Source organism: Anopheles cruzii, chromosome 2, assembly GCF_943734635.1.
Source record: "Anopheles cruzii chromosome 2, idAnoCruzAS_RS32_06, whole genome shotgun sequence".
Classification (NCBI taxonomy): Eukaryota; Metazoa; Arthropoda; class Insecta; order Diptera; family Culicidae; genus Anopheles; species Anopheles cruzii.
In genome coordinates this window covers 22186448-22209556 of record NC_069144.1, presented here as the reverse complement: position 1 = coordinate 22209556, position 23109 = coordinate 22186448, and the positions used below count along the sequence as shown (strand labels likewise).

At 47.9% G+C, this 23109-nt stretch overlaps 1 protein-coding gene across 1 annotated transcript in view; it reads left to right on the top strand.

Moving 5' to 3' along the window:
* Window positions 1–23109, top strand: part of LOC128278670 (protein kinase C-binding protein NELL1-like) — a 61159-nt gene that overhangs the window by 22625 nt on the left and 15425 nt on the right. Inside the window, exon 2 of the mRNA XM_053017402.1 lies at window positions 16678–16788. Coding sequence (XP_052873362.1) covers window positions 16678–16788 — 111 coding nt within the window. The remainder of the gene's footprint in view (window positions 1–16677; window positions 16789–23109) is intronic.

The following is a 23109-nucleotide window of genomic DNA, read 5'->3' as shown; positions in this document are numbered from 1 at the left end:
GATTTTCTGATTTATTTCACTCCAAATAACGGACCGGACCGAGGCGTGGCGTTTCATCGATTTGCATTTATGATAAAGCTCAATCGCGTAAAAATGAGGATCTCGCCTAGAAAGATGGGTAATTCCAATGTATTTATGGTTAATAATGGGAACAACAATTTTTGTTTTGAAGATGAAATGTTCATTTTCATCTTTTCCAGTGCAACGAAACGGTGACGATTAACGAAAAGTAACCAAACCAACCAAGTGACTAGTGACAACATGCACCTTGTTGTTCGTTCTATTGGACATATTAAAAGAAAAAAATCTATCATTGTTTAATCATATTTTATGTTTAATTAGTATTTTTTTCTATGGTAAAATAAGCTTTTCCTTCAAATTCGAACGATAGCGGGAACTTTTTTAATTTATATAAACAGAAAAACATGTCAGATGTTGGAACTCCGAAACATTCGAGAATTGAAAAAAGCACTCTATGAAAGAACTTCATTATGTGGAAAGTTCTTCATTCTATAACGATACGGCTAACATCCTATAACGTTATCCCTTAAAGCGTTATCGTTGGTTGTATGAATTGCGAAAACATAGGGCGTGAAAATGAAGCTACATAACGACACTACACCTGATTTCTCCAACCGGAATTACATCGGCTTAAGTCGTGTATGACTTCATAAATCAGAACCCTTCCTTTTATGGCCCGTTGACAGTGCCGGACAAAAAAAGCCCCACCTCCGCACTCTGCGTGTGTGTGTGTGCTTCGCAAGATGTCACAAAGTGAATTACAATCTTGCTGGCTCCACGTTTTCCTGCGGTTTTTGGTCACATCAATTTTGGGGGTTGTGTAATGGCGTGCTGCTGCTGCTGCTGCGCCCACCAGCAGCAACGGCGGCCAGACCAACCTGGGATCAAGCCGGCAAAAGCCGACGGTGATCAACGAAAAGGAGCGCCACATCTCATCGTGCCCCACATCGCATCGTTCGCACACACATATGGGTGACATCCCTCCACTGGTGGTGGCCTCTTCTCGATCGTTGACACGTTGTTTGCCTTTCGTTTGCATAAGTTTACGATGCGTCCGACGACGAGGCACACCGCCCGACGGCCCGACGGTGGCCGATCCGATCGCGGGGGTCCTTATGGGCCCTCCTCTGCCGCTGTTTGCCGCCATGGCGGTGATGGCCGGGGCAGTTATTTTATGGCGCTACACTTCGCCTCCGTCAGCATCGGCGTGGTGTCTGGTGTCTGCAGCAGAAGAGTGGCAAAGAGACGAGTTGAAATCGAAATGCTGGAACCCCTCCAAAGCGAAGTGGGGGTAACTTTCGGTAGGCAGCATCGTATCATCCGGCTAGAGTGGTGCGCCCGAAGCGCCCAATGTCCTATGTCCGGTCCTCCCGGTGTCCGGAGGAGGTCTGTGAAGCGGGTATATGATACGATCACGAATTAGCACCCTTGGGTGTGCGCTTTATTTTATGTGTGTGTGTGATGCCGAGCGAACGGGACATCCGCTCGATGCCGGCGGCTATAACTCAACACGCTGGAGACACCTGCTGCTGGCATCAATGGCCGTCAGGATCAACGGTGGCGGTTGAGTCATACTCCTCCACACATCGTTGAGGTGGTCGAATGTGCCGATGTTTAATTGATTTGAAATTTGCATTCGAATTTTTCACACACGCAAGTTGAAAGCTTACCGCTTAAAACCGTTTGGTTATTTTTGCATAAATTGCTGCCGATTGCTAAGTTATGAGTTTGCCGATGCTCTTTGAGTTTGAAGCATTCGTGTGTTCGTGAAGCTAATTCTCTGGCGGTTTTATAGAATTTATGTGCCTTAAATCTCAGCTTTTCGAACCTATTAGATTACAGGCACGAGTTTTGAGCCTTTTTTAAAACAACTTTAAATACGCTACATTTCCCACAGTTTAAAGCCCGATTAAAGATCATTCTGGCTCTGGGGGTTTGAGCATTTGATTGGAATTTCTCCGAAAACGCCGTCTCGTAGCGCCCGGATATCGCAAAGGAATCTCATCGATGGCAGCCTTTCCTGTTTATCGTCGCCGCTGGGTTGGGCTGCACAATGTGTGTCCGCTGCAGAGGTTTGAGCTAGTTAGAGCTTAACAGTTGTGCGGTCCCCGGTTCAGCTCTGCTCGCGTTATCTTCGATTCATCTCGAAACCGGTAGGCTGAACCGGCATCGGTGAATCGATTTCGATTTCCTGCCGATGCTCGTAAACTGATTTATGCCATTTAAATAAATTTAACCTGAACCATCCTGTTAAAGCGGACGAATCAGGAGTGCATCATCGATCGCTGTCGATGGATGTCGTCGTGGCACCGTAGTTCACAGCATAGCCCAGTAAAGCTGCGGCGTTCTTGGAACGGTTCTGCTTTACCATGGGGCATTCGGTGTTCAAATATTTTTATTTGATCTTTGAAGTAACAAGTAAAGTAGTCAAAGTAAGGCAGTTTCAATCTTCCAAATGTGAAATGGCCGGTTGAATGTTTCCGCACATTCCGCATTTTTATTGTAGGTTTCTTGATGTTTCTAAAGGTAGTTGCACTCTCAAGTGATCTTATTATTGGATCCTCGTTCGGGTCCCACAGACAGGGTAGGACCGCCCGTCACGCACTCCCGAAACATCGCTCCCACACATCGCACACCGAAGATATGATAATTGCCCCAGTTATAATGAGTTATTCATGGTTTGCTAAACCATCACCCAGTATGGGCCACACAAATGAGAAATTGATAGTGGCCGTAATTAGTCCGGGGAGTGTTGTGCCGTGGGCGAGTACACTCCGCCTGCCAAGGCGATCCGCACCGGCCCCGCGCTGGCAGGGACCACCCTAAAGCGCGGGGCAGTCATGTGGCACTCATGTGGCAGTGCCCCCAAAGGGCTCTTTAAAGCGCTTTACTGCGGGCATGGGCGGCAGCACCAAGGAACTATGCTTCATGACTAATTGAAAAATGATTATCGTTATTAAATCATTAAATCTGATACTGGCAGGGATGGCCACTTCCGTTCCGGTGCAGTCCGGTCCGTTTCGCAGTGAGCCACGATGATCCTGTTTTTCACCTGCAAACTGGCCACCGTGGTATCGCGTTTGCCGTCGCAGTCGCAATCTGGTTTGATCCACCCGTCCGTCCGTGGCCGGGTTGGTATTTGGCTTGCGACCGGGCCGGGGAGCGCGAGGGGTTCGATAATTACCTCGTTATGCGTGAGGTTGGATAATTAATCAAATCTGGTCCATCATTGACATGCTCGTCGAGTTTGTTTCGGTTACGCATTTGATGAATAATTTGAAAGCAGTTTTTCGGTTCGGACTTAACAGCCACCAATAAACGTGGCCCGATTGGGAAACGCATCTGCGTGGCAGACACACGACTGACGACGGCAGAATTTACATACTTTATGCGGTGTGCCATAAAGGTGTAAATAAAATCAAAACAACGGCCACGGCCCGGTCCGGTTTATGGCAGGCGTCGACGACGTGTGTGTACTAAATTAATGCGTCAATAAGCACGACTAATAACGTCCCTAACGGCTCGCGATAATAAATCGGGATGATTTATTGGAAAAATCGTGAAATCGTCTAGGTCGTTACGTTCAGCCCCGACGTACGTGGAGCATAGTTCCGGGGCCAATCTGGTGGCCAATTACTGCGCGACCGCTGGCTTGCGAGTTTTCCGAACTGTTTGATGTATTAAGGAGTCACTTCAACGGGGGAGGGCTTAACAATTGCTGGAGACGGATGCCGATTGCGATGGGTTTAAAATCAAAGAACCGCAGACTGCGCCGGTCAATCAGTGGCGATTCATCGGAGAAGCTTCAGCAGACATCAATCGTGGGCTGCTTGTTGGGCGACTTTTATTAGTTTTGATCAGCATAGCAAGAGAATCAAACTTCCTTCGCGGACTTCGCAAGATCCCGACGGTGGCAGGTCAAAAGATCGTCTCGTGTATATTCGAGGCAAACTGCACACCAGCAGCAGCAGAAGCAGCAGCAGCAGCAGCCGTGCATGTCAAGTCAATGACATTGACCGCCAGATCGACGCCAGGGCCAGCTTTCCCATCCTCACCCCCGGGCAAAGACATCCATACCGTGCCGCGAGATCGTAGTTATCGGATGCAATTAGTGGCGGCGGCCGGGCGGTTGACACTGTCCGGCCCGACGTTTGATTGACACTGCGCGCAAGACGCGCCCCGGAATAATATGCTTATTCCGGGCGGTCACCCGTTAAATTGGCGCTGTCCAATAGTGCGCCGAATTTGCAGTCCTCGTTCTTATTTTTGCGACTCGCCAGGAACGACTTCATCGTCCGCTGGAATGTGCCGCGATCGGTGCCGCGTATCTGCGCGATCGATCTGCTGCTTTATGCTGCTTCGCGGAAGATAAAAATGTTGCCAGATTTGATGATCCTGTTCTCGGAAGCTGTTACCGCGGGTGGCTTTCGCGCTATAAACGTAGCAGAGAATACGCCCCTGAAAAAGCAGCGCCGGCCGGCGGGCCGGACAGGTAAACCATCGGGACGACGCATCGGGGCCATAAACATAAACCTTTTGGCCGCGGAGGAGCGCGATCAGGCGCAACAAACGATCGCGTTCCCAGATTGACACGGGCAGCAATGGGCGGGCGAAGCGAAAATGCAATAAATTATCGCTAATTTTATTGTGTGTCGCTTTATTGTGGGCCGCGGGTCTCTCATAATGGGAATGCCGGTTTTTGTGGGTTTTTTTTCTTTTTGGCGTTTTTTTGGACAGCATTTGGCACGCGGAGCTCTCATTTTTGGGTTCGTTTTTGCCGATCCCAAACCCATGTGCTAACGCGTCGCTTCCTGGCGCGCATCTCGCGGCGAATGCACGTCCCCGTTTGATGCTCTATTTTTCGGTCTTAGTCGTGGTTTTCTCCTTCCTCGGTTTATCAATCATAAGAATGTTGTTCCAGAAACAACTGCCGTCACTCTGGGCGATGGGGAGTTGGGGTCAAGAGCATTGCCTCGCCTGTGACTCGCTCTCTCTCTGTAGCTCCTTTTCGGTCAACACTTTTGATCTCATTTTTATAATTAACCCTTCAAGACCAATCCAAGTTCCTTTTATCAATGAGCTTGTTTTTTGGAAAAAATCAAGAAATATCCTGGGAGTTGAGTAGCTCTAGGATATATAAAACAAGTTGAGCAATAAGTGTATGATAAGAGGCTATATTTCTGTGATGCTCTTTCGATTACGCACTCCACAATGACGGGACTAGAAATCGTAACCGCGAAGGATAAGACTAGACTCAGCACCTAAACCAGTAATTGCGCATCTGACACCTCGCAGAGAATAGTCGTGAATTTCAGGCAATTAGTTTTCATCCGTACGACGATCTCAACAATGGAAAAAGGACCATTTTCCTATCCAAAACAATTAATACTAGACGCCGCAGCAGCACAACACTTTCTGCCGGATTCGGCCTGGCGTTCAAGGGTTAGGCGCACAGTTTTGTGCATAACCCTCGCCTTGAACAACATTCTGGTTCGTTCGTCTTCTGCATTCTTGGAGTTCCAGTTGCGAATCCTGTGGACGGCCGGCAACTGTTGGACCCGTGGCGGAGCGCGGGGCCGCATATTTGTATCGTACGATGGTTATTGTGTGTGTTAACTGGTGGAAATGAATTGGAATGTCGCCATCGATTGTCGCCGCAAGCGAAGATGAAACGGGAACGCGAACAACAACGGATTCCTTTTTTTGTTTTGTGGCCGCAGCCGTTTCGCTCAACCTTGGCATTGGACGGAACGATCTGTTTTATGTTTTTATGTTCGGAACTTTCGGATGGCAGATGATGTAACTCAAACCGTTCGGGTTCCGCAGTGTTGGGCTTTGCGAAAACATCGCGGGTTTTGCGCGCTCGAGCGGGAGTCATTTAATTTGACGGGGTGAATGTCAATTGAGTGGTGACCACCCAGAGGCTTAAAAATACTAGCAGTTTTTAATTAAAAGAATATTTGATTGGGAACCGTGTAGCACTAATAATATGGACATTTCCAGGTTATAAGCGCGAATAATTATAATCTTTGTATAATCTGTTCCGTCGATTATTACTTAGTATTCGCGGTCAGTCGCAGATGTTGTCGAACGATTGCACTCTACAATAATTAATTATGATGTGCTTAAGGACACTTTCCATCATTACATTGACGGCTTAATCTACGGATGGAGTCTAAGGAGTTTGTTCACACCACCGGTTGCAATCGATGCTAGCCCTGAGATACTGGCCGCCTGTGGTCTCGGGTAGCGCTCACTTTACGGCTGCCAGACGGTGCAGGTAATTTATGGCACCAGATTATGATACAACGGCTTGCGGCAGTACATAAATTAAGATCATCAGAGCCACATCAGCGATTCTTAATTACGCGAACGAAATGCGACTTTGAATACGCGCCGTACGCCGTATGCTGCCGAAGAGAACTCACCTTTGGCAATAATTACTGTTCGTAAAGTATAGCATAGCGGCTACCCTTTTTGGTGGCACATTATGATGAAATGGCGCCACTTGATGTTGTCACCGTGCCGAGCATAACGTTTTGATATTTCGCACACTCTGCTGACGGGAGGTGACGACGTTTAACGAGCAGTCAATTGGTTGGCGTCTTACGTCTTAAGTTCATGCAACGCGCCGGTACACGACGAAAATCGGTATCGGTAGGATTATTTATATTCTGCGAACCACTGCATGCGTTTCGGATGTCGCAAGAATAAGGTGCGTGTGGGTAGCACGGTTTGGCGAGTTTCACTTTCACGCCACCCGAGGACTGAGTTGCCGCATTGGTGAAAAATTACGCGAATGCTGCGACTGCGACTGATCGGAAGGGTTCTTCTTTTCTGATTGTTTCTTCAATGCAGTGAACCAGATAGTGTAACTTGTAACACTAGAAAATAGTAATGTATGATGTGTTTTATCATTTAATGAATATATCTTGAAAGCCCCCCAAATCGTTCGCAAGCTGACTTATTTTCGAGATCTGAAAACCTTGGTGCAGTTAAAGTTGTGTACTTATTACTTTTTCTCATTTTTGTTGCAAAATGAAAAGCATTACGTGTACATGCACGTATACTGCATTGACCTTTTATTCCTGTTTTCAACCCTCAAAATGGACCACCCGTCATCACCCACTAGCTCTCAGACCAATCGCAAGGCAATCGGCCACATGTTTTGAGCCAAGGCGTTATGGCCAGCGGGCACGATAATCAATTTGTTGGACCAGGTATAAGCCGCCCCCAGACCAATAAGTTTACTAATTGAATGCAATTGCACCATTTATCAATCGCAAGAACCAAGCGTTGGACGACTGGAAATTACTGGAGCCATTTAATCTTTGTCTGATAATTGCGTAATGCAATTGCCGCCCACAACTACTTCGAGCGGCTTAGTGTCTTTGGCAGGTGTGAGCTTTGTGTGAAGTATACAATGGGCGTTAGAAGTGTTAGAACTTCAGCAGATACCCGCTCAAAGACGCTGGTTATTATTTAAAACCAAAGTTCAATGGCCTCACGTCCTTCGTCGAGCGCCTGGGGTACGATTACGGCACCGGAGTACGGCATTGGTCTAAAATTTCTAGACTATGGAATGTCGTCTGCCCAACATCAGCTGACAAAATGCTTGTGGAATAAGCAAACGCGTAGCCAGCCGGGCTACGAAACAAGGAAGCTCGAGGATTCTTCGAAGGCAAAGTGTGGCACGTTCTTTCTGCGCCCCGACCAACGTCGACAAGTAGCTTTGCTTCATGCAAGTGAAAGTATTGCGTTGGCCAGTGTCCGGAAAAAGTCGTTTAGTAAGCGAAAAGTGGCCATGATTAATTTGAATCAGCATACAAACGACTGGAGACGCAGTTTCGATTGGTCCAAAGTTTCGCCAACTATATTCCGGCTGCTCCGTCTCGGCCGGCGTCTGGTCTGGGTCTGAGGTACTGCCGAGCCGAGCCGAGGGTTGTTGCCAAGCGGAACCCGCCGACACGAAGTAGAGCGCGCCGCAGAGAGCAATCTGGTCTCTCCTGTGTTGCGGAAGTTACAGCACCGGGCAGCATCATGTGGCCCGGAACTGGCGCCCCCGGGGCGACAATAAACAGATTTATTGTAGTGTTGGAAGTTTTCTTTTCCTCCATTATGTTGCGTTTTCGTCGACGGTGCTAGACATCCGGCGCTATCGTTCTTCCGGAAATCTAAAACGCACGCCGGCCCGCCGACCGGAGAGACGCTACGACTGGCTTCGCAATCTAGTCATTGCGACGCATTGGTAACCTTTGGATGACCCACGCAAAAGGGAAGGCACTGGGAATTGCTCTGTACATTGCTTGATTTCCGGCTTTTTGCCGGAACATTTTCGTGAGTTGCAAAAACCGAGGTTTCTGTCGGGTTCTCCGCCCTAACACACCGATTACCATTGTAACAAGTTCCTTCCGCCACAGTTAGCTGGTTGATAAAAATCTAAAACAAGTGGGACTTGCCCACCAACAGCTCTAACCCAGTTGCATAATCTTGTGTAAAAAGTATGGGGCCCTGTGTTGTGGCCTCAAAAATGCGAAAATGTGGAGTATCGGTGGCATCGATACTGGAAGTTCCATAACCATCGTAGAATGATTCGCATTTTGTGGTCCCAAATTATTCGGGTCCGAGGATTGGTAATGTCTGTATTTATCTTTCCCTGAAGAAGCGATGACGTGGATGAACATGAATAACATCGGACCATGGTGGAATTGCTCTTGTGTTTGCGGTCTTCAGTCTTCATTCTGTGGTTGTGGTCTTTAGCGTTGGAAACCTTCACATTTTCGTACGACAGATTGTAGTTTCGGGGCCGCTCAATAAAGAAACGAACTGTTGCTAAAACCGGTGGGGGAAACATACAAGCTGATGTACGATCATAGTTATGTCGCTATCCATTTTTTCCCAGAAAACACATTTTTATGGATCAATACATCCGATAAAATCGCATCGTATAGAGTCTGCAAAATTTTTGAAACTCCCACAAACTGCTCCTGCCGTTTCTCCCGATCACTGCTTGGCCAGACGGCCACCTCCTCCACCGCTGGGGAAAAATCTGTGCAAAAAACTGGCAGCAAAAATGTTAGCGAACATAATGGCTTCGACATAAATCATAACATTGTCGATGTTGGTGGTGTGGCGAAAAATTTTCCGACCAAAACTACGACCGAACGACCGGAATGGCGACGTGATTAGGGCGACCGATTCCGGAAGAAATCTCGCCACACTTCAGACATTCCGTCGCGCAATCAGCATAGTTTTCCGTCGTTATGAGAAAGGAATGTTTTCGTGTGTCGTGAGAAAAAAAACGGAACATTAGTTACGGGTTGATGGTGCCATATTGAGGATAAACACTGTCGTCAGTACGAAATCGAAACGGTCTGGAACAATTATTTGCAGTACGATCACACAAGCAAATCGTGGTGTTAAATGTAATAGTTGATGTTAAATATTTTCGTTTGAAGCTCCCGACTGGCCACTCTAGCAACTTCTTTTCTATCTTCTTCTTAAGCTCAGTGCGATCAACCTGTCGAAACGCTTCACTATTCCTTGCAGTCCACCTCGTCTTTAATCTAACCCGATTGAAGAGGATATCGAATTTCTTGCCCAAGGTGACAGAAATTCCCACATAGCCAGATTGCTTGTGGTCAGCGATTCGCACTGTTTAGTAACTCAGACTCATCCTCACGAGGATTGGCTCCTTTTTGGTGGTAGAAATTAAAGGGATGCTTTCACTTCGCACAGGCGAAACGCTGACATCTCCTTGGCCTAGGCCTCGGGTGAAGGTTACTGAACTACGATATGGGTGTGTAGTCTAAATTTGTGCCATAGGCTACGTCTGCGCGCACGGCTGCCAAGAAATTGAAAGCACGCAGAGTCGAGACACTTGCTTGACCTTGTTTATCGCCGGCGGGCGCAAAAATTCGCATTCAATTAGGCGCCACACGACGATGCGATGTTGACAGATTGTGGTGACAGGGTCATTCGGCCATGCTGCTTCAATGTAAATTCTTGGGCTGGTAGTTTAGGATATAATTTAATAATTCGTTCAATGTTTTGGATAGTGCCAGACGTGTGTCTCGTTTTGATTCACGAAACAATCTTCGCGTACCGGGCCTTTGAAAAATCAGTCTCATCGGTTTAAACAATCCGGGGTTGACGGTTATGGTTCCCTTTTACCAACTGAACCTTAACTAAATATGCTTTGAGACGCCACAATATTTTAACCGAAGATATGAGCTTCGATTTAATTTATTCGAAATATGCTCATTCAAAAAGGGAACAAAAAAATATCCCCCACGCTTGCGCGATGCATATTAGCATTGAAATGCGATAAAAAATCAATTGGACCCTACCTGAATTGAGTGATCATACCTTCCGATGCCGTGCCGGAGAGATCGGTGAAACGCTTCATCCTCTGTTTGATGAATCCCGCCTTTGCAAGGCTATGCTCGGTTAATGAACACATTTAGAAGCTTCAGTAGTTTTCCACAAAGCCAAAGCCATGCACCGATCACGTTGATCATCAAACGTCGGGCTGATCGTTAAAAAGCATAGTTTATGCACTGCTTCACAAGGGTTGACGACGTTGTGCGTCTTCACGAGGGGTACAGTTTAAAGTCGTGCGCGCGTTGATTTCAGTTTCCGATCTCGATCCGAAACGTTACCTACGCGCGACCGTAGGGGCCAACCTGGCCTGGAACGTTTTCTACCTCGTCAACCCCACACCGGTCCGGTGACTGGTCATATAAATGGTCGTCATTAGTTGCTTCGCCCACATGGCGTCGTCTTAGTAAGTAGTGTGCTTCCGATGGATTCGTCCGTTTTGGCGGTTCCTTCATAACATAGCCGTTCGTTCGTTCGTTCACAAAAACGGAACCAAACCCCAACAAACATGCGCCGAATGTTTATGAATCAAACACATCGTCGTCTCGGTCGTATCGATTTTGTTCAATGAAACATGTCAGGCGTAAAACGTCTTCTTGTGAATGCTAGCCGCGTGCCCCAATCAGTCAATTTTATAGAGCACAGCAGTGAGCTTCGCATGTATCGTTCATGTTTATCTCATTGCAAGATTTACTTCCGATCTCTTGATGCCATGTAGCACTATAACATATTTACACATGTTTTGCCTTTCTATGCAAGTCGCTCGATAGTAAAACGATTGCTTATTCTAGATTGTTACACTCAGCTGTTTGTAACGCAGATGGTAAATGGAAAACGCAACTCACAGATGTTTGTGTGATTGTGAGTTGATCTCTGTGACGGTTCGTTCGTGATTATAGAACAATTGTACAAAATTCGCATAATATCCATTTCAATTTAGCAGAGAAATGGAAGAGATCACGCTTCACGCCTCAAAGTAGGCAACATGAAAGTGCAAAGTTGCAAAACCAAATGGAATAACCGTGGACCGAGCTGCTATTTGTTTGGTGAAAATTCCCTACAATAAAATGTTAATTAAACCAATAACCTGCGGTGTAGAATCAGCAAGGATAAGATTAGTTCCCCGAAGCGCGATTTGGCAAATTAAGATTTATGCTTTTATGGTCGCTTTCGCAAGCCGCCGCGGTGCGCATTTGTGTCACTCGCCGGTGCTTTGCATTTTTATTACATCCGACACTGATGACTGTATCGGTCTGCATCATATTACCTCTAGCGATTAGTCCCGATCGGCATGGCGCATGCTGATGCTTCCCCCAAATACGGCGATAGGTTGGTTGATAATTCAGCCTACGTTTTGAGCCGAGCGTGGCGCAGGACTCAATGTAGACCTTTCTTCGTCTGAGGATATCTGGTGGCAAACTGCAAACTGGGGTCTCTTCTTCGACTCGCAGGCATTTTTGTCGCCGGCCAGTGCTAACTGTAAAAGGGGATGGTTTTCTTTGCTCTGAGGCGCTACACCGTCACCGAAGTTTACCGTCTGACGCTGCAGCCCACGGTTCGCCGGAACGGTGCAAGACGGGCGCCCATGGAAACAGATCGGATTATAATTTATACACCTATCGAATTGCGGGGCGCGCGAGCCACGCAGTTGCGGTTTTTGCGGTTTGCTTGGCCGGACACTATCATAAATTTATGCGCACCATGGCGGGCCCGAAAACACGGTGCCGGAGTGGCCAAAAAAGAACTGCAGCGGAAGACATAAAACTTGAATCCGTAAAACGAGTAATCCTGTCGAAGTGGGGCCGATAATGATGCTTGTTCGGCGCCTGGCTCATTATGGTCGGTCGCCCGCCAAAAGCCCGAACCCGAACCTCATCGCATTACACCTGCGCACCATCGATATGCGTTGGCTTTCTTCGGCTTGCAGCCAGCGGCCATAAAAGCTACCGGGGGCCCCGGGGGTGATACTTTAGGCGAGATTTCGCGTTCGAATGTTATGCAACCTCGTTGACTCGTTCGCAAAAGAAAAAAAAAACAGATTACCACAATCGCCTTAATTGAGACACACAGTTTCTGTTTTGTGAACGCGTAAGATGACTGCCTGGAGACGATTACGCTTTTTACGAGTTTTTCATGGATGTTGTGTTAAGCACCGTTCTTTAGTTTGCAAAGCGACAAAGTGAAAAGCGCGAAGCCGGTGACGGTGTAACAGCGTGGCCGATAAAGCGGAAGATTGAATTGAAATGGCACCAAACTTTCTGGTAATATTTTTAGCAAACCGAAAGCTACCTTTCAATAATGGCAAACCGGCTGAATTAACCTTAAGTGGGTTTTTTTGTAGCTACTCTTTGACGTAAACATATCCCATTCTTCGATGCTGAAGTTACGGTTTGTCGACTTTTTTGGTCCACTCTACGAAGGATCAATCAAATCGTATATTTTTTTGCGAAATTTGCATGCTTTCCGTTCTAATTTCTAGTTATGTATGAGCTCTTCCTGCTAGGAACTAGCAGGAATAAGAGCAGGCAGCTGACTGAAGGTAGCTTTAGCCCTTGGTTCATTACTCAGTTTTACGTTGTCGAATTTTATCATTGTGTCAGATTCCGATCACGTTGTTTTTGTATTATTTTATTTATTGAACTTCGCCAGTGAGACATTTCACTCTGTTTTGAATAGATTTTGCTCAAATTTCACTCATTCATTAAGAGCATTGCGTTTCGCTTCAAACTTTAGTTCGATCCTTTCGCTTTTCATCGGATTCTGGGTTCGGTTCAACAGTCAACAGTTGTCAATTTGTTAATGAGAAGTTTCCCAACATGCCAAAGTTCAAATGCGAACGAAACATATTTTTGCTGATTATGTTGCGCTGTTAATGAGATTCATACTAAAGAAGATCAACTATCTTGTGAGTTGCAGCTAATTTACTGACCCAATAAGATGTCATATTTATCATTGCATCGCACGATTTTCTTTTTCTTATCGTTATGTTTAGCTCTCCGGGACGATTAGCTAGTATGCCCTACGATAGAAGTCAAGACTCTTAAAGTTCTCTGGAGAACCTACGTCTAGCAAGGGTGTGCTCATTTTGTGTGTCAAAATCACACAACCAAACACCCCTTACCGAGCTCTTTTGCTGCGCAAAATTGAATCTACTCCTTGCGAGAAGCACACTTTGCCTCGTTCATTTTCCGACCACCGTGGCCAAAGGTTATCATCCCGAACAGTGTTTAGCACTCCACGATTCGTTACGGCACATCAATCTTGTCCCAACCTCCCCCGGCGGTTCGTATATTAGCTCACCATTAGCGGCAGTGACGGTATGCTCTACCTCGGTCCATTCGGCGTATCTGATCTGTCTGATGTCTAGTAGCATCGCACGCGCGCCCCCTACGGCTACTCATATGCTGTCCCTGCTGAGCGAGATAGAACCACGGGGACCGACACTGGTAATCGTTTTAAACGACCTGTGACGAATAAATCTCAATTAAATTATGCTAACAACTTGTCGTGTTTTGATTGCAAGGGTGGACCTTCGGGCTTGGATTTGCAACGGGGCGACGAGCGAAACGCATCCATCGCACTCAATCCGCCCCGGTTTAACGCCGTCCTCGAAATGTGTGTCCTTTCTGGGCCATCCATGGATGTGTTTGCACTGGTGCTGCACAAAACGGCGCAACACGTTACTTTGTGTGCGGTTTTTTTTTTCTTTCTAGAAGACTCTGTCGAATGCACTCCTTGCGTTTGCGGTCACTTGCGTGCGACCAATCAATCAGCTCATGATGCTCAACTTTGTGAGTTATTAATCATGCCATGGGCAATATGATTAATCGTATCAGCATCTACAAATTATTGATTCAAGGTATTTACAAAAAAGGTGCAGCCGACTACAGGCATCTCAATTGACTTGTCTCTTTTGGTTAGAGTGCCATTAGAAGTTTGCCAATACTAACAGACTAATGTTAAAACAGCTCAACAGGTGTGCTCCTTCAAATATGCGTTTGAAACTTTTGTTTAGTTTTAAAACTGACGAAAACCTGGCGTGTCCCCGGTGGCAAAGAATCGGCCCCGGGTGCGGCCTTTCGGCTTACTGACCGCGCTGTGAGCCACATGCATTTCGATCGTTAACACATCAGAACTTATTAGCATAATGTGAAGATTATACTGGCGGCATCTTAGAGTCGGCCTCGCATGGTTGTTAAGCTATCAAGAACAAGAAGGACAATAAAAAAGGAGATAGCCGTAGCTACACGCGACTACCACAACCGTTCGGTTGTCGAAAATCATAACAGAAAATCGTATTTCTCTGAGGCAACGCAGTTCGTTAATGTATGAGGCGGCTCAAATGGTCCACACCTAGAAGTTGGTTGTAGAAACTTTATCTATAAAACTGAAACGGTTCGATGGACAAAAAATACAGAATAACCGTAAAAGAGCTGGGAAATCAGGTTTACGCATTCGACGTTTCGGGACCTGGAGGCAATAAATTAAGCACAGTTTATTTAAAGAAAAAAAATTAATATCTTCTTTGCATACGTTATCTATCAGGCTGGAAGGCCCGGTGGGGCGTGAGACAAAAGTTGCAACAACTTAACTATTTCTTTTATAAAAATACATCACCAAGTTGCATCTTTAATTACTTCTTCATTCCGGCAAAATTTCTCGTATTACGGGCAAAACACTGTCGATTCGATACCTATTTGTATGGCTTAATTTAGTGTAGGTTGACGTTTCAGTGAGAGCTGGCTTATTCATATGGTCATGAGGTCATAAGATGAAATCATGAGATTATAAATTTCAAATTTATGCTCCATTTTTTCGCCTCAATAACAACCAACGTTGAACAAGACACTGAGGGCTATATGATAAAATAAAATGCAATTTGGTGCCGACGAAATGCCATTCAAAGTATAGCATCGTGCGTTTTTATGGCAACATTTAAATAAAACGGTAGTAACAATTGTTTAAAGCAACACGATAATTGAACGTTTGCTGATCAAGAGTTCGGAATCAAAGCTGGGCCGGAAGAAGCGCTGTGCCAGTGAATGCTGGGTGCGCAGAGCAATAGAAAGCCGGGTGCCACTTACTGTGACAGTTTCAATTAAAATATTATGTACCGGGACCTAGCCCTCTCTTTTTATTCCCTTGCGTGCGATGTAGTCGCGATTGGATCGCTTTATTGTGGCAGCATCATTTGGGCGTGCGCCGCCGCTTCGCTCTAGGAGGCTAGACACAGTTGTGGCCAGGATCTATTCGCCGGTCGTCGGTGGGTAGTTGGCACTGACTAGCGCTACATTCCGAACAATGCAATAACAAGGCCTGTCAGGTAATAAATAATGCAATTCGTTGCATTTCCCAAGTAGCCTTAGGTGGCCCACCTAGGCCAGCCGGCCTGTGCTTGTAGAGTGCAGTTGTCAAACGGCGAACTTTGTCTCGCTGCCTCGGTCTGGTGAGTCTGGTGATTTACGTAGGCCTGAAGACTTTTTGTTCGCCCACCACGTAATGCGCGTTAATCTATCAGACTTCGGACAGTGTGGCGGCATTAGAAGGCAATAAGATACATCGATTAACGTTCTGGACCAAGTTCCAGTAGCAAACGCTACTGTTTGAATGCGCGGTCTGTCGCTTGTGAGATCATTTCTTTCTAGGATTCGAACGCCAATCCTACATTGTAGTGACGTTGTGAGCCTTACCGCTGGTACCACTGATTGTTGTCCAATAATCAATACTATTATACTTACTTCGGGCGAAATGCTTTACGTCTCGTATGGTACAACTTTGTCCCCGGGCCGGGTAACGCCGGGAAAACCTCATACTGCACTGCTACTTCTAACGATGACAGCAAATGGCGATGGCCCCCGGGGCAGTTCCGATTCTCCCACGGCGCACAGAGATTTGGTTCCATAAATCTTCGAATCTGTCTCGCTGGTCGCTGAATGTTTGTTTTACGACTTGTTAATGAATGATGAAGATGAAAATTTATGGCCCACGCGAGAGTTATGGTGACGGTAAAACCGACACTGATCAAGCTCTCGGGTGTGTGTGGTCTCCCTCGGGTGTGTGGGTCCTCGTTTTTTGGTCTACATTTTGTGACAAGCGATGATACCGAGGGGAGCAATCGAGCGGTGTTCTAGGTCAAGGCATAGGATTGTTACATTTGCAAACCTGACCGATCTCGGCGCGTTGAAAGTATAGTTCCTTTTTCTTGTACGATTTTATTTAATTTTCACCCAAACAGATATTTAGTTTATTAATAATTAATTTCACTCCGTTCTACAGGTTGCGCACTGGACCCCGGCATCGATCTATTGGACGCGCTGAATTCACATTCAAATCTATCGCAATACCCAGGAGTCATGATAACACCATCCAGGGTATATCATTTGTCAGGTGAGTCCTGTGGTGAACATTCACCGACTGCAACCAAAACACGACCCCAAAGGCATGTCCTTATCGGCGAGCGGTTGAATCTAGTTACGGGTCGAGATCTGCGGTTATTTATTGACACATTGTGTCCTATCTTGCTACTCTTTTACCGCCTATCTGTCCCAACTATCTTGCTACACAAAACCCGTGTTAGTCATTCGACGAGAATGACCTCTGTCACATTATACCCACCGCAGCCCGCTCGATGTTTGTCGATGCCTGTCTTCCTGGCTTCCGCTATTACGTTCCTTGTTTTTGCCTCTATGCCTCATCATCCGGATGTGCTTCTGAGGAAAAAAAGTGAAACAACAGACCAACGACCGCGTACCCCGTACATCCCGGCCCCGGTGGATCGTTACTCCTGCCCCTTTCCGCCCAGGATCCCGGGGAAGATGCGTGGTTTATGGATATCATTATAGAGGTTCACGGTCCCCGACCAGAACCACCGAACCACCGGGCGGACCGGGAGTCTAGACGATAGCCTCGTAATGTTTGCCAGCTTTTGCGACTCCGTCTAGACTGCGCCTACTTTTGCGCCACATTTCCCGATCGCTCTCCCCGGAAGCTCGTTGCTAGAGAGAAAAAAACGAAGGGAAAAATAGAAAATGGCGAACTTCGAGCTGCTGTTTGTAGAGTCAGTCTTTCCATTTGCTATCGCGTTTCAGCCGCCAACCGGCGAATGCAGCGGCAGCGGTGAGTCAGGCAGGAATGCCCGATGGGTCCAGGAAGATAGGGACAAAAAAAACAAGGACGAAAGGAAAAATAAGTTCGATCGGCCATCACCATCCCATCAGGATGAAGGGAACGCGGAACACGATACTCGTTGCCGCGCCGCGTTCTTTGTGATAAATGCAAAACTAGGAACTAAGTAGCTCCTACACAAATACATCGTTGGGAATGCTTTGCGGACGTAGAACTCTTTGACGCTGGGACTGTTTGTCTTTCGCTACACGACGAACGGCCCACAGATTAGTATCTGGACAGCAACTACTGTTTACCGTAATCTAGGCCTTCTAAAAGTCGTAAGAGGTCCAACTGTTTCCGGTAGAAGGGGTCGGATTTCTGAGCCGGCGCTGGCAGTGCTCTCTACGTTGAACGCGTACAAAGCGGACCACTGGCTGGACTGGCAGAGCAGAGATTGCATTGAATAACCGTCGCGATCAAAACAAAGCCGATCTTTTTACGATTTTTATTTAAATTGGACAACTTCATTAAAAGAGAATATTTAAATAGGATGATCAAAGTATGATTGATAGCCGGAGGATATCGATTGAACCCGGGCAATTCCTTTCTCACGATGCAAACCTTGAAAGTGACGATCGTCCGTGCCGATCAACCGCCGATGTGTCGCAGTTTTATCGGATTTTAATGCTCCGGCTCTTATCTGACCCTCGCATTCGAACGGGGACCCGGGGACCTCACCGAGACCTGGTCTATTAAATCGACGGCGACGACGTCCGCTCTAACCACCACGCTAGAGAACACCGATACACACGGCCGGATAGGCAACCCCAGGTTGTTGAAATTCTGTTCGTAGATTTCTGCCATTCGTCCTCGCCGGAGCAAACCGCTTACGGCAGTGATATACGACCTGGCGAGGCAATTAGGTCGTAAAATTGAATCAATAATTTTGTTTGTTACGTCTTTCGCCCGCGTGGAGACAACCGGCGGAGCAGCACTGGACTCGCAAAAGTGCCCCAAGGGAAAGAACGGTGCGTCCGCCAAACGTCACCCTCATATGTCCACCACGCGATCGTCGCACATTTGTGGCGTAAGTCTAATAAAAGCTATCGTTTGCAATCCGGTTTATAGTCCATTTTAACTGTGAAACCACCGACCGCACCGACGGCGAAAGAATCGTTCTAACCGCAAGTTTATACTTGCGGACTAGACTTTATGGCCTAGCACTTTCTTGTAGTTGGTCATCGAATAGGTACATGTGGGTCCATTCTAGCGTTCAGGTAATGGAAATCATATTTTGCTTGCTGTAATCGAGTGTAATCTTCACTCATGTGCAACCGAAATGTTCTGTGTTGGTGAATGCCACATTATTGCAAATAATTAGTATTATAAATTAAATTGTTCTTCAAATAAACAAAATTCGGCAGAAGAAGAAAAATGTCTCCGACACGGCAATCTTTAGTCATATGGGTCGCGTGTGCCAACAGTGTGCACGTTGTTTCAAAACTGTGGCCAGAAGGGCAGACCGGACGACACCGGTGCCGGTGGTTATTGTTGTTGTTATATATAAATCATCGCGTGGACGTTTACGAGCGATTTCGGTTCATTACGACAACGAGCAGCAACAACAATATCATTGCTGTTTAAGTGGTGGATCTGTAGAGTGGAGCTGCTGCAGATGATGTCACGTACGAAGAAAGTCGTAACGGAAAGGGAATCACACGCACGCGCCCCCATAGCCAAGAGCAAAAAGATGGCCCCCCAAAAGATGCGCCATGATGACTACGGGTATGGGTGTCTAAGTGTCGACGGTTTAGTGTCTTCTGGTTCTTTGCTCGGCTGTGAAGTCTGCTCGCTAGAACCTAGAGAGTTATTGACACGTTTGAAAACAGACACTCGTTGTTCCAATTCAATCTGGTCTGGAAAAACTGAGGGTGTTAAGATAAGAACGATCTGTGGACCAACGATCAGCACTGACAATTTGAAGCTTCTTGGACTGAAGAATATTGTGTTCTCTAATTACAAATTCAAAAGTTTGTCCAATTGCTGAAAAATGACTTGATTCTTGATCGTTCGGTCATCTCTTGTTTTGCCTCAAAGCAAAACTTTATGACAGATTGGCGAAGCAGACCGCTTTCATTGTGTAGCCGAGTGTCCGCACCGAGAGGTGCATGGAACGATTCCTCTAGAATCAACCGTGATCCGTGAGCGGTTTGTTCAGTCGCATCGTCGGCCTCGCGGTGATTTCTGTCAGTTTAGCGTCAACCGCATCCGTCGTACGGTCATCGGCTCAGGTCATCGGCTACGGAGATCGAGCGAGATTGCAGATGGAAGATTTATGGAACCGGGTACTGACACTGACCGTGGCGCTGGGAGCGTCCGCTGTGATCGACATTTGCGGCTGCTCACCGCACTCCAACGTTCTCTACCTAAGTTCCATCGCCTCCCCAAGTCACTTTCTTTGGTAAGCTTGCAGTGTGTGCGAACTTTGACCAAATCTCTAGTAAGCCGTTCCGTTTTGTTGTTGTGGTCCAGGAGTGAGCATCTGTCAAAGCTGCTAGCCACGAACGGACACAATGTGACGCTGCTCAACATCTACAAACGAGGGACGGCTCGAAACTTGCACTACCTCCAGCTTGACGGTGTTGAACGGGCGCTGGAAATGGACGGACCACCAGACTATCTGGCCATGCACCGAATGTCGCCACTCGAGCTACACGCCGCTTACGCCGACCTGGAGTACACAGTGTGTGAGCTGGCCCTTTTGTCCCGGCAGCTGCACCACCTGCTACACTACCCGAGAAACTTCACCTTCCAGCTGATCATACACGATCACCTGGCGGGGCCCTGTTTACTGGTGCTGCTCGAGCGCTTCGGACATCCTCCGTTGGTGGTGGCATCGGCAGCGAGCGCACCGGCCACCAGTGGTGCCGCCTGGTTGTTTGGCACTCCCGTGTTTCCCGGATTCGTGCCCAGCCTGCTCGGGGATACATCACCGCGTATGGGATTACTCGATCGAACGTACAACTTTCTGCTCACCCACCTGGAGATCGCGTCGAAGCGGTTCTACTACAATCCCCGCATCGATCGGTTGGTGCAGCGTCACTTGCCGAACACATCCTCCTCCGTATCGCACGCAGAATCGTTCGTGGTGATGGCGCTCCTCAACTCGATCCCGCTGCTCGAACCACCCGAACCACGGATCTGGCGTGTGGTCAGCGTTGGAGGGCTACACATCGCCGATCCGCCACGCAGACCCGCAGCACTCGAACCTTACTTGGCTAATGGAGCAGCAAAACACGACAAACTTGTGTTGATATCGTTCGGAAGCAACGTACAGCTCGGCACGCTCGGCAACCAAACGGCGGTGCTCGTGGCCGTCGCAAACCGACTGCCGCGGGTCAGGTTCCTGTGCAAAGTGGACTCCACCGTGGTGGACTTGGCACTCCCGGCCAATGTCGTTACGTCGCCATGGTTTCCCCAGAACGAACTGCTGGCCAGTGGACTGGTCGATGTGTTTGTCACGCACGGTGGACTGTTGAGCGTGCAGGAAGCGGTTTGGCACGGTGTGCCCACGATCGGTGTGCCCGTCTATGGCGATCAGCATCAGAACGTCCGCCGGCTGGAACGATTGGGTGTCGGCCGACGGGTGGCCCTCGCCGAAGCGATGAGTGCAGAATCCTTGCACGACACCCTGACCGCGGTGATGAATGACGCGCGGTACGTGGATGAATGAGCCTGTGGCTAACCTCTGGCCATCGAGGCCGATTGTAATGTCTCCGCTCCGCTTCCAGGTACCGGCAGCGGGCCCAACAGCTATCACGCATCGTCCGCGACCAGCACTCGTCCGTGCAGGCGAAAGCTCTGTGGACCGTGGAATGGGTCATGAGAAATCACCGCCGGTGCAGCGGCCCCGAACTGCCGCTCCTGGAAGACCTGCGCACGGTTGGGCTGCTGGAGAAGTACTCGTACGATGCGCTGGCATTTGTTTTGCTGTTGATGGGTGTTTTAGCGTTCGCTTTGATCCGCCTGTCAGCTGCGTGCTACCAATGCCTAATTTATCGCCTTGCCGGCAAGAGATGGAAAATGGAATGAAGCCTTTGCGTTCTGTCGGGTCCCTCTCCGAGAGCCGAGCATCTCGCCGCCGCCCTATTCGACGGTCCAGTCTCCCATTGTCGTCGCCGTGAAGCGAAAGCGTACCGTTAATAGGAAAGCATGATTCACGCCCTACACGCCCCACACCGGCGGGCATAAATCATCTGTGGTTTAATTTCCTGAAATTGACATTCCGCCCCACGACACTCCTGGCTCGTGCGCGTTCGTTGTCGGTCCTCCTCCTCGGCTTCGGTGTTGCTCCATTTGTGTGAAGCGTGAAAAGCGCCGGCCAGTGCTCGGAATGCATCGCGGTGGAATCGTTGCCCAAATAGAGTGTTGCAGTGCCTCGGTCCAGTGCCCCGGGCTTGATGATGGTCCCGGTCCGGCCAGTCGGCTGACCAACCCGCCCGGAAAAGAAGACCTTTAGCGAGCTGACCACCAACGGCGCAGTTAAAGACCCTCCGGTGGTGCGATAAAGCCCCTCATTTACATCTGGAGCAAGCGCCGGCCGCCGAGTGGCGCTAGGCGAATAAGATAAAACTATTTCCATCAAACAATTTATCACTGTCAACCGGTGTACTGATTTGCATATTGCATGCACCGGCGGCGTTTTGTTGATCGCTGACGTTGATCCCCATCGGAGTGTGCACCCCTTGACGAAGTGTGGGCAGCGTCCTCGAGCGCCCTCGGCGCCAGCGTGCCAAGTGCCGGTGTGTGCCGCGAACTGAAATGGCTAGTGCCCTGAAAGTCGCTTATTTGTCGCTCGGTTCGCTACCATCACACGGGTTCGGTACAAAATATCTCCCCGGCACATCACTCGACGATCCTTGTCCTCATCGGAGTGACATCGGAAAGTTTATTTTTCCACCAAATCACCTCGCATGGTGCGCTTCTCGATGGAGAAAGTCTTCGCCCCATAAGTATTTACCCAAATGCGAATGTAATCAAGCGTTAAGGTGATACTGCCCTGCCCCCCACAGTGACGGTCCTGCCACTTGTTATCGTTTTCCATTCCAGGGGTCCCGGTGTTAGACCGCCATTTCCGTATCGAGCTTCATCGAGCCGTCGAGCTAATGACCTGAGAGGCGATGGAAATGTTTTGATTCCGGCTGGTGGAAACTTGTCTCCTATCTGGTGAAGTGTTTCGCTTGGACTCGGGAGCAGTCCTCAGGGTAGCGATATTATGGGAGCTTTGTAGACAAGTAGTCCATCGGAACGAGGCACAAGGTTAGGTCGTTTTCCTCGTAGAGATAGGGTTTAAGGCCCCAACAAAATGGTGGAATCATATGGTCAAGATAACGCTGGGGACTACTGATTTTGGATTTTTTTCCATATATTTGTTATGAAGGAATCCTCTCCAAGAGCCAAAGATGGGTGTTGGGCATCGGAAACGCGACCCGTTTTGAGGGATCCGAACTTTCGTATTCATAGTTCCAGTTTTTGAAACCAAAAGACACAATTTGAATCACTTCAGAATCAAGATGAGTTGGAATATACCAAAAGAATTAT